The sequence below is a fragment of the Schistocerca serialis genome, chromosome 5 (assembly GCF_023864345.2).
Source record: "Schistocerca serialis cubense isolate TAMUIC-IGC-003099 chromosome 5, iqSchSeri2.2, whole genome shotgun sequence".
NCBI classification, from domain to species: Eukaryota; Metazoa; Arthropoda; class Insecta; order Orthoptera; family Acrididae; genus Schistocerca; species Schistocerca serialis.
The window spans coordinates 552550897-552565128 of NC_064642.1; the positions used below are offsets into that span (position 1 = coordinate 552550897).

Here is a 14232-nt window from a genome sequence, read left to right on the forward strand (position 1 = left end):
AAATATGCAGAATCCTCCATTAGTATAATTGTTTGCCTGTCTTATCACGGATCAGCCTAAAGATAAAACAGGAGGCCCTTACTTTACTGTACAGGTTTATGTGTGAGAGACATTACACCAAGTTAGCGGCAAGCTGCATTCTCATACTTTCATCATTTACAGTATAATCCATTATAATGGCCAATCCGTGACAGGACACGTTTTTGGACGTTGCTAAAATAATTTTGTTCTCTGTTTCATGTGAACTATGACGAGCCAACTTAACTGACGCTTGGAAAAGAGAAGAAATACTCGCAGTCAAATTAAGTGGATCTACAAATAAGAACATAAAACAACATGCTGGGCGCAGAGAAAAGGCTAGATCTATAATTTTATTATTAAAGCTTGCTAGTATAGATGAAGTATACGCTTTTCTATTTAGTATTATTGGATATTTGAACATTGATTAATTGTGTTCATGCTAGATGTAGCTTGATTGACCGGCCCCAGTTGCATTTATCTGTATAAGTACAGTAAGAAACTAGCCACAGAAGTACTCTCGTGTGAACAGAGTTACATATAGTGACAGTATAAGGAAGATATATATTGACGGTAGAACATTTATATGGTTTTAACTAGGGCAATGTTTAAGATGAGTCAAGCAGAGCAGAGCAGCACGCAACAGCCTTCAGCTGTTAGCACTGAGAATAATGATGTAGTAAGAAGTGTTGTAGAACCGATTGCTACAGATAGCGCAAGAGAATGCCCTGTAGACACGGCTGTAGATGAAACGGCAAGTACGCAACATGGGTTAGATCCATTGGTCATTATCATGAGACAGATGCAGATGATAACCGAGAACATGAATAATATGAATACAAAATTAGCCTCAGTTACTGAAGGGCAGGAAAATCTGAAAACCGACATTAATGCGAAATTAGCCTCAGTTACTGAAGGGCAAAATGATTTGAACGCGAAATTAGCCTCAGTTACGGAAGGACAGGAAAATTTGAAAACTGAGATTAAGCAGCAGTTACAAGACAGTTTTCCCGAATTAGAGCAGCGGATAGAGGCGAAGACAAAGGAACTTAAAGATCAAGCCGAAGAGACGGAACGAAAATTAACTGCACAAATAGAATTGGTGAAAGCTCAATGTGAGGAATCTACTCACCGCGTACGTGTAGAAATGAAGGAGTATGTGGCTATTAAGATAGATACCGTACGGGAACAGGCGGAAATGGTTCCGCAATTAGTACAAAAGCAAGATGCCATGTCATGTGCAATTGCGCAACTTCCTGAATTGGCACGTACGCAGACGAACCTAAAGGAAAGTGTTGAACATCTGACAGAGCGTCAAGATGTGATAGGCCACCAAATTAATGTATTAACGGGTAAATTATCCGAAATCACATTAGAAAACAAAAGGCTAATGTGTGAAAATGTTGAGCAAAATGTTAAGGCAGCATTCCAGAGTCTATTTGGCAAACAGGAAGAGAATTTGTTTGCGAAAGGACTTGAGGAAGTGCGACAGCAGTTAGGTGCTGATTTCGAGCATTGGAAACAAACGATAGAAGAATCGATACGCGTTTCACAACAAGGCTCAGAACAAATGAATACAGGCCAGCAGCAGAAGTTGGCAGCGACTATAGAGCCAGTTACTGCACATTCGCACACGATACCGACTTGTGTAAGTAACTCAAACATTAAATTGCCTCGAGCTAGTTGTTCGCGTGAAGTCTTATCTAATGGAGATTACGAAAGCCTTTGCCATGCCGAAGAAAAAATGATAAAGCATCGGCAATTCCAGATTTTTAACACTGACAAAAGGGGGGTCCATCCAATTGTTTTTATTCGAAGTTTCAGAGGAGTGCTACCCAGAAATTGGTCGGAGTGGCAGAAGATCAGTTTCGTTACAGGATATATACAAGGTTCGGGGGCGATTTGGGCCTTGGACATGACTTCTGTTTGCTCGACATATGACGATTTTGAGAAGGCGTTTTTAGCAAAGTTCTGGTCAGAAGGGGTACAGGAACGCCTAAGGCAGGAGGTGCTCTACCCAGAGCCTTTCTCCTTTTCAAAAGGAAGCCTTAGGAAGTATTTTGAAAAATATATAAATAAAACTAGATACTGGGACAGACCTATGCCCTTGCCAGACATAATAAACATACTTAAGGCAAGACTACCAATTAGCATCCGGAATCAATTGATTTACGGCAATGATAAAGACTTGGAGTCGTTCCTCACAACGTTAGACCATATAGATATTATTGAAGAGAACAACCAGAAAGCCCGTAATAACAGATTCCAATATAAGGAGATAGAACCTCCGCCAAACGGTAGGCAAGGGAATGGACAGAGATCGTTAAATAGCGGAGAAACCCCTCAAAATCTCAATAGTAATACCGGCAATAGTCTTGCGAGGGGCTATCCAAGGAACAACAGGAATGGGAAAAGATACAATCCTGTGTGGGGGAACGAAAGGAATTTCAGACCTCAACCCTGGAATAATAACAGTAATAGAAAGTGGAATCAACCGGGGGGAATGAACTCAAATAACCAACATCAGTGGGGACGGACATCTGCGAATCAACACCGGTAATTACCGAAGTGACGGACGATGTCAACCACCAGGCGAATCAAAATCCAACAAACTTGTAAGGACCCACTCGTGCCCCGGAGGAGCGGTCAACAATTGGTTGAGGGGCAACAGGATGTGTGTACCCATGCTAACGTATAATGATGGATGATTGCTGGCAGATGAATTGACCGAGGACTTAGAACCCCAAGATGAAGATAAGGAACAGGTGGCAGTAGCCGAAGTGCAAGTCATTTTGGAGACTGTACCTATAGTGGCGGTTTTAGACACAGCTGCAACCACAAATGTTATTTCGGAGGCTCTATTCAACAAGATCAGAAATATAAGACGAGTACCGATTTTTCCAGTTCAAAATTGCAGAATAATAGGCGCCGTTGGAGCTAGATCGGCTAATGTAAAAGTGCAGTCACTACTTAGTGTAGAAGTTGGAAATGTAGCAATATTAAGCACATTCCTTGTTGTGAAAAATTTGGTGGTAGACTGCATTATCGGAGTCGACAGCCTACGTCAATACGGATGCAGAATAGATTTTAAAACAGGAAAATTTTGGTTAAATGTAAATAAACAAGAAATTGAGTTGGACTTGTTGAAAAAAGAAAGCCTTACCAGAAAATATAATAGTGGGACCAGTGTGCAAGTAATCAGGATGGCACAAAATTCTAAACAGCACGTAATTAATGAGTTCCAAGTCAAAGGAGATTTCGGTCAATTAGTGTATGAGAAGTTAAATGAATCCGACTGCATTATTGAAGATCAGAAGAAGCAGCTCAAAGAATTATTATTAGCGTATGAAAACGTGTTTGATGAAAGGCCAGGAGTTATTAAGGGATACATATGCCATCTCTACGTTAAGCCGCACGAAACGTATTGCAGAACTTTCTATCCTGTTCCCTGGAGGTTAAAGGCTCAAGTTCAAAAAGAAATAGATCGCATGTTGAAATGGGGTTTGATCGAACCCTCTACAAGCCCATACTGCTCCCCATTGTTGGTCGTGCCAAAAGCAAATGGGACTGTGAGACTGGTACTTGACGCCAGAGAAATAAATAAAATTATAATTCCAGTGAGAACACATCCGGAAAACATAGACGAACTTATACAACGTTTCCAGGATGTCCAATATTTGACGAGCATTGATTTGCGGAGTTCTTATTGGCAAGTCAAGCTGGATGAGTTATCAAGGAAATATACGGCTTTCATTTATTCCGGAAGAAGTTACCAATCTGTTAGCATACCCGGGATCGAACAAAATAAAAGGGTTATTTTCCCATAACGACTTGAAAAAATTTAATGAAGATTAGAAGATAGGGAGGAATGGTGTTGCGAGTGACAGAGATGAACGCTCGTAAAAAACATAACAATAAACTGTGTGTGTAGTGTTAGAAAACTTTAAATTGAAATAATTAATCAGTGACATAGACTATAGAAATAGTGACTAACTATTACTATCGAGTGTTGCAAAGAAGATAGTGGAGATAGGCTTCACCTGTGTTTGGGTGAACATGGAACTTTAGCATTGCTAATGTCATCAAGATTTATAAAGGATCTAACTGACCTTCAAGAACAATGAAATGTTTCCCGCAAATGACGCTGAATAATCAAAAGAGGTTCCGAGTGAAGGTTCATATATAATCTCAAGTGCACGCTTAGATGTGTAAACGTGTGAAGGGATGTGTTGAGGCAGTGAATCGTGAGTGACGGTTAACGCCGCAAAGATAATTTCCCGCGCAAAACAGTTGACGTCGGCGCGAGAGTTAAAATCGATATAGACGACACAGATATGCTTTGTAAGAGACTCGTATCAAACGCCAGGGTAAACTGATTCATGTTGAACTTTAAAAGGAAAAGGTGTTATAATTAGAAGTTAAGAGTTTTTAATTTATTAATGAATGATTAAAGAAAGTAATATTCATAGAATTAGTAGTTATTTAATGGTTCGTGTTCGTTTGGGAATTTTGTTTGAAAAATCCATTTCCATATATGTGCATGTATGAACGCCGTATGAATCAGAGAATAAATGAAAGAAGTGAATCCGCATTCCTCAATGCTAATAACTTTTAAATTACAGCAATCAAGCGGAGAAATATATGTATTTAGAATAAAAAGTTTTTGAGTATAGATAAATCATATGACTTTTCAAGGAAATGATGGATTATGTCTTTGTATAAAATGAACTACACTTTCCATTATTCGATGATTTGAATCCAAAATCTATTGTAAGTTGCATGAATCCTTTAAATTACGAAGAACAAATCACTGACAGAAATGTGTCAGAATTTTTGGACTTATGAGCACAAGTGGGGATGCAAAGTCCGAAAGAGTATTCAAACTAGAATAAATATGAGGATGTTTTGGCAACAGCATTAGTTAATGGTAAATTCCTTGAAGTACATCGTAACAAAAAGGATGCATGAAGCCATAAGGATTTTGCTTTCAAAAAGGAGAATCTTGGACGGTGCAACCTAACCAGTTCTCTTACAGGAAGAGTTTCCCTTTTGGTCATTGCTAATTCTTTTGGAATGAATGTTGCATGTGAATTCGAGTATCCAGATGACATAGTCAGACTTAGCTGACAATCTACAGGAGGTATCAACAGAAAGAGCTTCTCTCATCAGCTCTAGAACCATCATTTCATGTGGGCTCTGTCCATTTGTCATCGGCCAAGCACGAACAATGTTCCACCTCACACAGTTAGTTGTGTATTATTTTCTACTTGCTTAGGTATATTGCCCTGCTCAGATCACTGAACTCATCTACTGTCTTGATTCTCATTTTGTTTGGAATGCTTACTGAACTTAATGCATCCTTCATGATGATAACTTCTAGTATCGGTCTTTGGTAACAATATGCTTGCAAGTAGATAAGATACCTACAGTGCTGTTGAAAACCATGTGCAGCCTGGTTGTTAAATTAATTTCTCTGTATTGGGTTGGGTAAGATCCCACAACAACCTTCATAATGTTTCTTTACACCTTGGCTCCATCCCACATGAGAATCCCAATGAAAAGTACGTGTTATGTTTCCTACAATTGTAACACACTTCAATTCCAACACTAGCAACACATTAATAACCAAATGGAGGGTGGTTTCTGAGATTAACACTAGCAGTACCAATACATTTTTCATAACACTTATTACCAATGGCAGTACTTTATCCCCACAAAAAAATTGTTAATTGTAGTTGACCTCATTAAAAACATACTTTTTAAAGAGATACTGATGTGTAAGTAGGGCCCAGAACACTTTCACCAACATCAATGCACTTTCAGTGACATGTACCTCTAACGGAGGGGGGAGGGTGAGGGTACTTTATACCCACAATAAACAATTTTAAAAAAATGCAAAATTCATTAATTATTATTGCATTTTACTCATAATATACCTTTTAAAGTGATAATGATGTGTAAGTAAAGTCCTGAACCAAAAAGCACTGAATAAGACATTCACAGGGGAAAGTGACATGTACTAAAAAGACAAATTTATGAGTTAAGTTTAACTAAAAAATTTAAAACATTTGGAATCTGGTAGAATAATTGATTAAAAATAATAAATATTTATTTTAAAATATAAGATAACTGACTAGATAACAATACTTTCAAAAGGTGCACAAAGTGACCCCCTGTCCCCTCTTGGTAGTGCGAAGGCTAAACATATGATTTGTCAATGAATTTTTCAATAGGATTGCAATCCTCTTAGTCAGGAGGAATGCAAACAGAAAAACTGTTTGTGCCAGCAAAATGCTATAGTACAAACAACAGGGATTAAGGACATGTTTCATACCTCTAGCTATTTGGAGCTAGTTTCTAGTTTCTAAAATCAGAAATTGAGAAGTGGCCCTCAAATTTGCAATTAGCTTTTTCATCTATCTGGTTTTACTGTGTTGGCCCCTCCAGACAACTGTAACACTTATCTACCACTTCTTTTCTACACACATTCTGTATATTATCTCTGCCAGCTTTTAGGGTCCATCAACCTCTATGATATTTTTGTTTTATAATTCTCAGATGATTTTCCCCATTTGCCACTGCTCTCTCTAAACCTCTTTTGTGTGTCTTCTCTCATTTTTATATCATTATTTGCCTTTTATTGTCTTTTAAACCCTTTGATTTACTTAAAGCTTAACTCTCATATTTGCTCTATTTGTAGCAACAGCTAAGTATGTTGGAAACAGATCTTAGATACTACACCAGTACTTACAAAACATTTCCTGTATTGCATGTGTCTACTAATTCATTACCTGATTGGATTTCTTTTCGTCATTCCTACACCTAATAAACTTATTCTTTGATTCCTATTTCCATTCTCTTGTTTCTGCAGATGGAGAAATTAAAAGAAAAGTAAAAGAGACTTTGTGTGTGCACTTACACTTTGTAATTGTTGGGCAGCTAATAAATAGATTCCCCCCATTCTGTCTCAAACTTGTTAATATTAACAAAATGGTTTTGTTGACAACTTTTAATAAGTATAAGTTCCTGTTTCAACAAAGATTTTATGGACATTAATTTTAAAGTTATGCATGGAATCAAAAATGAAAAAGATTTGGTTGAAAGAAAATAAAGCTTAATATACTAAGATTTTTGAGACGAATATGACAGACATGTAGCTTAAGGCTTGTCAGCACAGCATCAGATATAAATAACTTGTGGAGTATGAATAAAGAAAAGATTTAATTTTTACTACCTTGTAAAGAAAATTTGAACTTATTACAAAAATATAAAATACTTTATTTCACAAATAATGACAGCTGTAATTATTGTGACTAAATTTATTCCTTACAAACCTTTTATTTCTGTAGATATTTCTTCCCTGAGACCAGGACCAGCTCGAGCAAATAACCTGTCGCTTGCTGGATTTCTTTCATTCATCGATTCATTTGTTGAATGGACAATAGCATCCACATTCAAAGATGTAATATCCCCATTCCTAAAAACAAAAGTAAGGTCATAAATTAAAATGTTATTACACATCATAATTACCTTGTTCAGAACTGGAGAAATTAGAATTCTGGTACAACTATTATGAGATAATATTATAAAATAATGGGGCAGTAGAAAGACACTCATTGAAAAAAGGTGGGTGTTAAAATTAACCTCTTTTCTTCATTAAAAAAAAAAAAAGGGAATTCCACAGACTTGCAGTGTGAGGTATTTTGTCAGGTGGAATGGATAGAGGGACAAAGAGGTGGGAATTGGGAGGGGCAGGGGGTTGGGGAGGGGCAGCTGATGGTTCAGAGGGTAGCAGCAAGTGTACAGAGTAAGAGGTAGGATCACCTGTGAAAGTAACCATGTCATATTCCAGCTCTGCTACAATTTCTGCACAGTATTTTATATGGGCATGATCTGTGCATCCAAATGAATGGCAACCACCAAACTCTGGTCAAAAACAGAGTGACCATCCAATGGAGACATGCTGCTGAGCACAACATGTTCAACTGCAGAGGCTGTTTCACAACCATTGCCACTTGGATCCTTGCCTACAGCACAGGCCTTTTAGAAATATGCAGATGAGGGTTATGCTCACAATACACCCTTCATTCTGATAATCCTCTTGGCCTCAATCTCTGTTGACACTATGCCCCACATCCATCCTGCTCCAAGACCCCAACTTTACTGCAGCCACATCCTCTTCCCCACAGTCTCCTCTTCATTTATTCTGTTACCCGATCCCAACCCATACCCCATGCCACCATCAGTGTGCATTTCAAGAACTCACTGGTTCTGTTGTCCATGTGCTGCAGTCCTGTCCCATGTACTTGCTGTCTCTCCTTCCCACATTCCTACTCCTTACACCCATTGCCTCCCTCCAAACTATTGGTCATGCCTCAAGCCTACCTCCTACTCCCTGTCTCCTTTCTCTGCTTGCTCACTCCAGCTGAGTTGAACAGGTGTGTGTGTTGGGGCGTATGCGCACGCATGCTTATGTAAGGTATGTATGTGTACTGTTGCTAGAATAAGGGTTCATCCAAAAGCTGACAAAATTTTCAGTGTTGTTTGTGTGCCTGTCAGCAACTCATCACCTCCAATATTCAGATGGATTTATAGTTAGCTCACATCTCCAATGATCTTGCAACATGTTGAACAGTTTCATCCCCACACAGAATGTAACACTCTTTTCTTCTATGATCTGTATGGTGAATAAATTCTATTGTTAAGATTTCACTGTCAGAGTCAAATACCCCACTGACTATTGATTTTACAGCTAGATCACTTCAGGTTTTGGGTTTAACATAAATTGTCAATAGCTGTTGTGGTATGTCTGTGAATGCCTGTAGGCAATTTTGAATGTGCAGAATAATCCAAAGCTGGATGTCAACAATTCAAGATGTTTTAGGTCAGCACTACCTGAAAGTAAACTGACATTGAAGCCTCCACAAATAGTGACTTAATCACAATATTTACAGAGAAATTATAGGCAGAATGGTGGGGTGAAAATTATAAATTTAATGGAAACTTTAACTCTTTCTTAAATGTATTCCTGAAGCAATTTGAGCCTTGTTTTCCCCTAAAACAAACAGGGGCAAAACTGAAGCAAGTATAAGAGGTGGATAACTCCTGGGACTGAAGTATTTGTGCCGAGAGAGAGGAGAGCTCTACATGATTTAAAGAACATGCATTTGTCAAGATTAGAAATTCTATTACTACCAGTATTGTCCAATCCTCTACACTTGTTATTAAAAAAGCAAAAGTCATGTACTACGTTCAAAACATAAAACACTCCAAGAGTAAGTCAAAAACTTTTTGGAAACTCATTAAACAGGAAATAAACAAAACTGGTAATACAAATGAAATTATGCCTCCCAGAAAATGGCTCTAGCACAAATAGTAATATTTTCAAATCTTTGGCAATCATATTTAACGGTTACTTCCTCACAGTGGCTGCAAACACTGAATACAGTAATAAATAATAACACAGATATGTTAGATTTACTTGTAGAGGCACTCCATGCACCACCAGCAGACATTAGTTTGACAACAAAACCTGTAATGATATTACAGAATTCATTGGGTCACTAAAAATAGTAATTATGTTGGCCATATAGGTTTTACTAGCAGAATATTGAAATCTTGTGCTGATTTGATAGGATTACCATTAAGCTGTTTTAGTAATCAGTCAATACTCAGGACATATTTCCTGACAGACATGCTGCAGTAACCCCATCTACAAAACTGGAGCACCTGTATCACTCCTTCCAGTCTTTTCAAAAGTATTTGAGAAACTGGCCTCTGATAGTATACTGACTCATTTAAATGAGAAGAAATATTTAAACACTTCTAAGTTTGATTTTTGTAAAGGACTCTCCATACAGAAAACAATACAAGACCACACAAATGATGTTTTACCAGAGCTAATCAAGAAACATTGTCCTGTTGGTATTTCTGTCACCTTTCCAAAGCCTTTGACTGTGTGGACAAAATACTACTTAGCAAACTAAAGTGTTATGGCATTAATGGGATCCCTCTTGCATGGATCCATTCTTACCTACACAGCAGAAAGCAGAGGTTCTCATTAACAGACCATGTCTTGAGTGTAATGTCACAATTTTTATCTGTGGTTGTTTCATCTCTGTAGATGGTCATCTCACTTAGCTTTCAATGAGTAATGGCTATGGCATGCTGGGGCATGTTCTCATCCATGGTATGGGGAGGAGCTTTGTCTCATAGGTCGACTATAATCAGCAGCAGTTGAGTGGTGTAAATAGGACTGTTATGATGGTTGACGTCTAGCAACATAATAGTCTTGAGCATTCATCTTCTTTCCTTGCAGCAACATACAAGATGTCCAGTGGAAGGAGGCCAGTTTGTTGCCCTCTGTTCCCCAAATGTCTGTTGTTCTGGCGGCATTATACTTGGTTGTATCTGCATTGGTCAGGTGCTGGGTGGTTGTTTGATGATGGTGGCATAGGTCTGAGATGGTGAAGTCTAGTCTTCATGATGCACTTAACTGGCGGTGGAGACTGGTGCCAAGATTGATACACCTCTTCTTCACCATTCATGATTACATCCTGACATATGAAGTTAATGTTCATAACTCCTATTTCCTGTTCTGGCTACCATAAAATGCTGTCTCTCTTCTCTTACAACCCGGCATATGAAAGAGGCGATGTCATGGTGTTCTTCCACAACTGCCATAATGACTGCATTTGGGGGTTTTTCATATCTCTTTCTTCTGACTCTTTTTCTGCTTTTCCTCTATGTTGGCACCACTTGAATTCTTCTATTACCATGACATCATTTAGAGAAGAACTTTTATATACCTTCTGTGACTCCTTTTATCAAACATGAGCTTTTGTGGGCTCATTTCATATTCAGATTCACAACAGTGCAAAGGCCTCAAATATTCTGCATGTAAGACTGTGTTGTGTTGCTTTTCCTCTATGTTGGCACCGCTTGACTTCCTCTATTGTCATGACATCATCTACAGAAGAACTTTGTATTTATCTTCTGTGACTCCTTTCACAAACTTGAGATTTTGTGAGCTTACATCATATTCAGATTCACAACACTGCAAAGGCCTCAAATATTCTGTATGTAAGACTGTGTCATTTCACCATGACATTTGCCCTGTTCTTCTGATAAGCCAACTTGCTGTTGATTGCCACCAAACGTTTTCTTCAATTCAGCCTGGAATTTGTCCTAGCCAATGATTTTCTTCTCACTCTTTTTGAATCATTCGTAGGCTGTGCCATCCAAGAAAAAGTGTACATTTTCCAAGTACATCACATCATTCTACTTGTTGTATTTGGTGACTTGGTCAAATTTTTTCAGCTGTTTTGTTGGGTTCTGAGTAGGGTCTCCATAAAATATTTATGGCTGCTTCAAGTGCTACTGACTTACTGCTGGCTGGTAATCCATTGCACTTCTGAATATATGGACCCTTGGGAATGATGTACAGTTTCTGTTTCATTACCTGTCCATGTGGGCAATAGCTTTTACTCTACCTAATTGGAGCCATAGTGATGTAGATGTCTTTATGTAGTCAGTGTCTCCAACAAACAATGTTATGTCATACACATAATATGATTAGCTACTTACTCAATATTCTTACTGCTTACTTCTGATAAACAAACATATTGTTTGCTTTAGGTGCACTGCCCAGAAGGTAAGTCCATCATAAAATGTTTTCTGGGGACCCAGGTCAGGTCCCATCAAGATGGCTGAAATGATTTGACCAAGTCATCAAATACAACATGTGCGATGATGAGATGTGCTTGACAAAAGTACACTTTTACTTGGATGGTACAGCCTAGCAATGATTCAAAAGCAATGAAGAGAAAATCAATAAGTGGGACAGATTCCAGGCTTGCTTAATGTCATTCAGTGGTTTTTCACTACTGTTTCCTTCATTTATCTCCTCAGGGATTAGATGTTACAGGATTTGCGAATCTTAATGTAGCACCCTTATGTCTTCACTTTGTGGATCTTCTATGTGTATTGCTGTTATTACTGTTTGAGTTGGGAGAGCATACCTGTAGGGCCTAGGCTGGAAAATTTGCTTTGTGAAGTTGTTTCTTCATCTCTTCTGTGGAAGGTGTATTGCATCTTAGCCTGTTTGGTCCAGTTCATGAAGTTAAGTCTTACACAACCTTTGGCCTACTTGTGCTTGTTCATAAACTGTGATTTCATTTGTCTTGTTGGCAATTTTTTTGCAATTCTTAGAGTTCTTCTGTTAGTCTCACATACCTGCTGTGTTTTTGTGCAGTGAGCCACCTAGACTGGAGCTGTGTATTCTAGCACTGGCCTCGCGAAGGCTGAGTGAGGCATGGTAACCTTGCTGGGTCCCATTTAAAACCTTGGCCACAGGAAGAAAACAGCAAACTGATAGTTAGGCAATATTTCAAATTGCCTTCCTAAATGGCATTCCTCCAAAAAGATTTATCTGTCTTACAATCAGTTTCTGAGGAAGTCGCCACCAATGACTACAGTTTTGAAGATATTTGATTAAAATTAACCGGGCCCAAAACTACGCCTATTCAGAGGGAAATATGAAGCGTAATTTCCCTCTCCCTCTTGTCTTTGGGACACAACTTCCAAAAGATGAAAACCAAATTTCAGGAACTATCTTTGCACTGTTGTATTTACAAATTAAGACATGAAGTGGTTTTGCTAGATTGGTAGAACATTGGGTTTCTGGTCATCCGTTGTTTTATACAAATGGCCCACAGAAATCAGCTGTTCCAATTTCTGAATTAGTCAACACAGTGCCTGTTTCTCTTCAGTTAAATATTGAGGTAGACAGCTTCATGCTCAGTCTAATACAGGGTATTTCAAAAAGAACATATACAGTTTGAATCATCATCATTATCATTATCATCATCATCATCATCATCATTTTCATGGGCCTTTGTCCAACTTCAACAAGGGGTTGGCTGTGTTACTATGGAGCTGGCAATGTTAGTGTCAGAGGGTGGCTGGATGACCTTCCTGTCGCAACATTGTCATAGCTATCAATAACTTTGACAACATAATACTTCATGATAGTATATTCTTTTTGATACATACTTTATTTCTACTTCTCCCCTGCTGTACAAAAAGTGACTCTGTCCAGATCGTCCAAAAATTTTTAATAACAAGACTACCTGGCAACCCAGACACTTTTGTAAAACTGTCATGCATTATCACCATGGAGGTATCCTCCATGATTAGCATGGAAGCAAAAATCGATTGTGGAAGAGGAAATCCGGCAGTTAGAACTGCATTTCTATAAACACTATTAAATTTTTACACGACCAAGCAGAATAGCTATTGTGAAATCTGTTTACGAAATCCAGTTTTTATTTTATTTTATTTATAATTCAATTCCCTAAAAAATAAAATGTGGTACAACCACATTTTGTACTGACAATGATGCACGACAGTGCAAGAAACCTCTAACGCATTGCCACCAGGTTGGTTGGTTGATTTGTGGTAGTAGACCAAACAGCGATGACAACGGTCCCATTGCCACCAGGACAATGAACATCTGACATTGTTCACATGCATGAGCAAAATTGTAGTCCAATTAAAATTACTTGACAGTCGACACTTCACGTGCTGCAGGTGGTTTTCTACAATCAGTGCGTTCATCATGCTTGAACTGTTCATTGTTGCCAAACTCACAACAATTAGTTCACTTCCAATTACTTGTCCGGCTTTCTTTCTCGATGTGTTTGAATACTGAATCGTGGATTTTTATTTCGTACGCACATTTCATTCACATCAATAACCAGGCACTGCTGGATCGTTCTGCACAAGACACGATTCAGCGTCATTGACACAGTTATTATAATCAAAGAGAATGGTTTACCATTGTGATTGGAACACTAGAGTCACAAATACAATAACATACTCTAGTGTAATGGTACAGCGTAGTGGTTAGCATATAAACTTGCCAAGTGTAATGTCAAAGATCCGAATCTCCTCAAATGCACTAAAATAATTTATTTTTATAAATCTAATCAAAACATTCCAATTGTCATTTTTATTGAATTAAATGCAATCTTTTTTTTATTTCTAGTACCTTGCCATGTCATTTTCATCATCATATAGGCTTTTTTTATTTACTTTTAGCCGGCCGCGGTGGTCTAGCGGTTCTAGGCGCGCAGTCCGGAACCGCGCGGCTGCTACGGTCGCAGGTTCGAATCCTGCCTCGGGCATGGATGTGTGTGATGTCCTTAGGTTAGT

At 38.3% G+C, this 14232-nt stretch overlaps 1 protein-coding gene across 2 annotated transcripts in view; it reads right to left on the reverse strand.

The window, feature by feature from the left end:
* Positions 1-14232, reverse strand: part of LOC126482367 (protein GDAP2 homolog) — a 991597-nt gene that overhangs the window by 224436 nt on the left and 752929 nt on the right. For both annotated transcript variants that reach the window (XM_050106457.1, XM_050106456.1), the window contains one exon: positions 7353-7495. In XM_050106457.1, coding sequence (XP_049962414.1) covers positions 7353-7495 — 143 coding nt within the window. The remainder of the gene's footprint in view (positions 1-7352; positions 7496-14232) is intronic.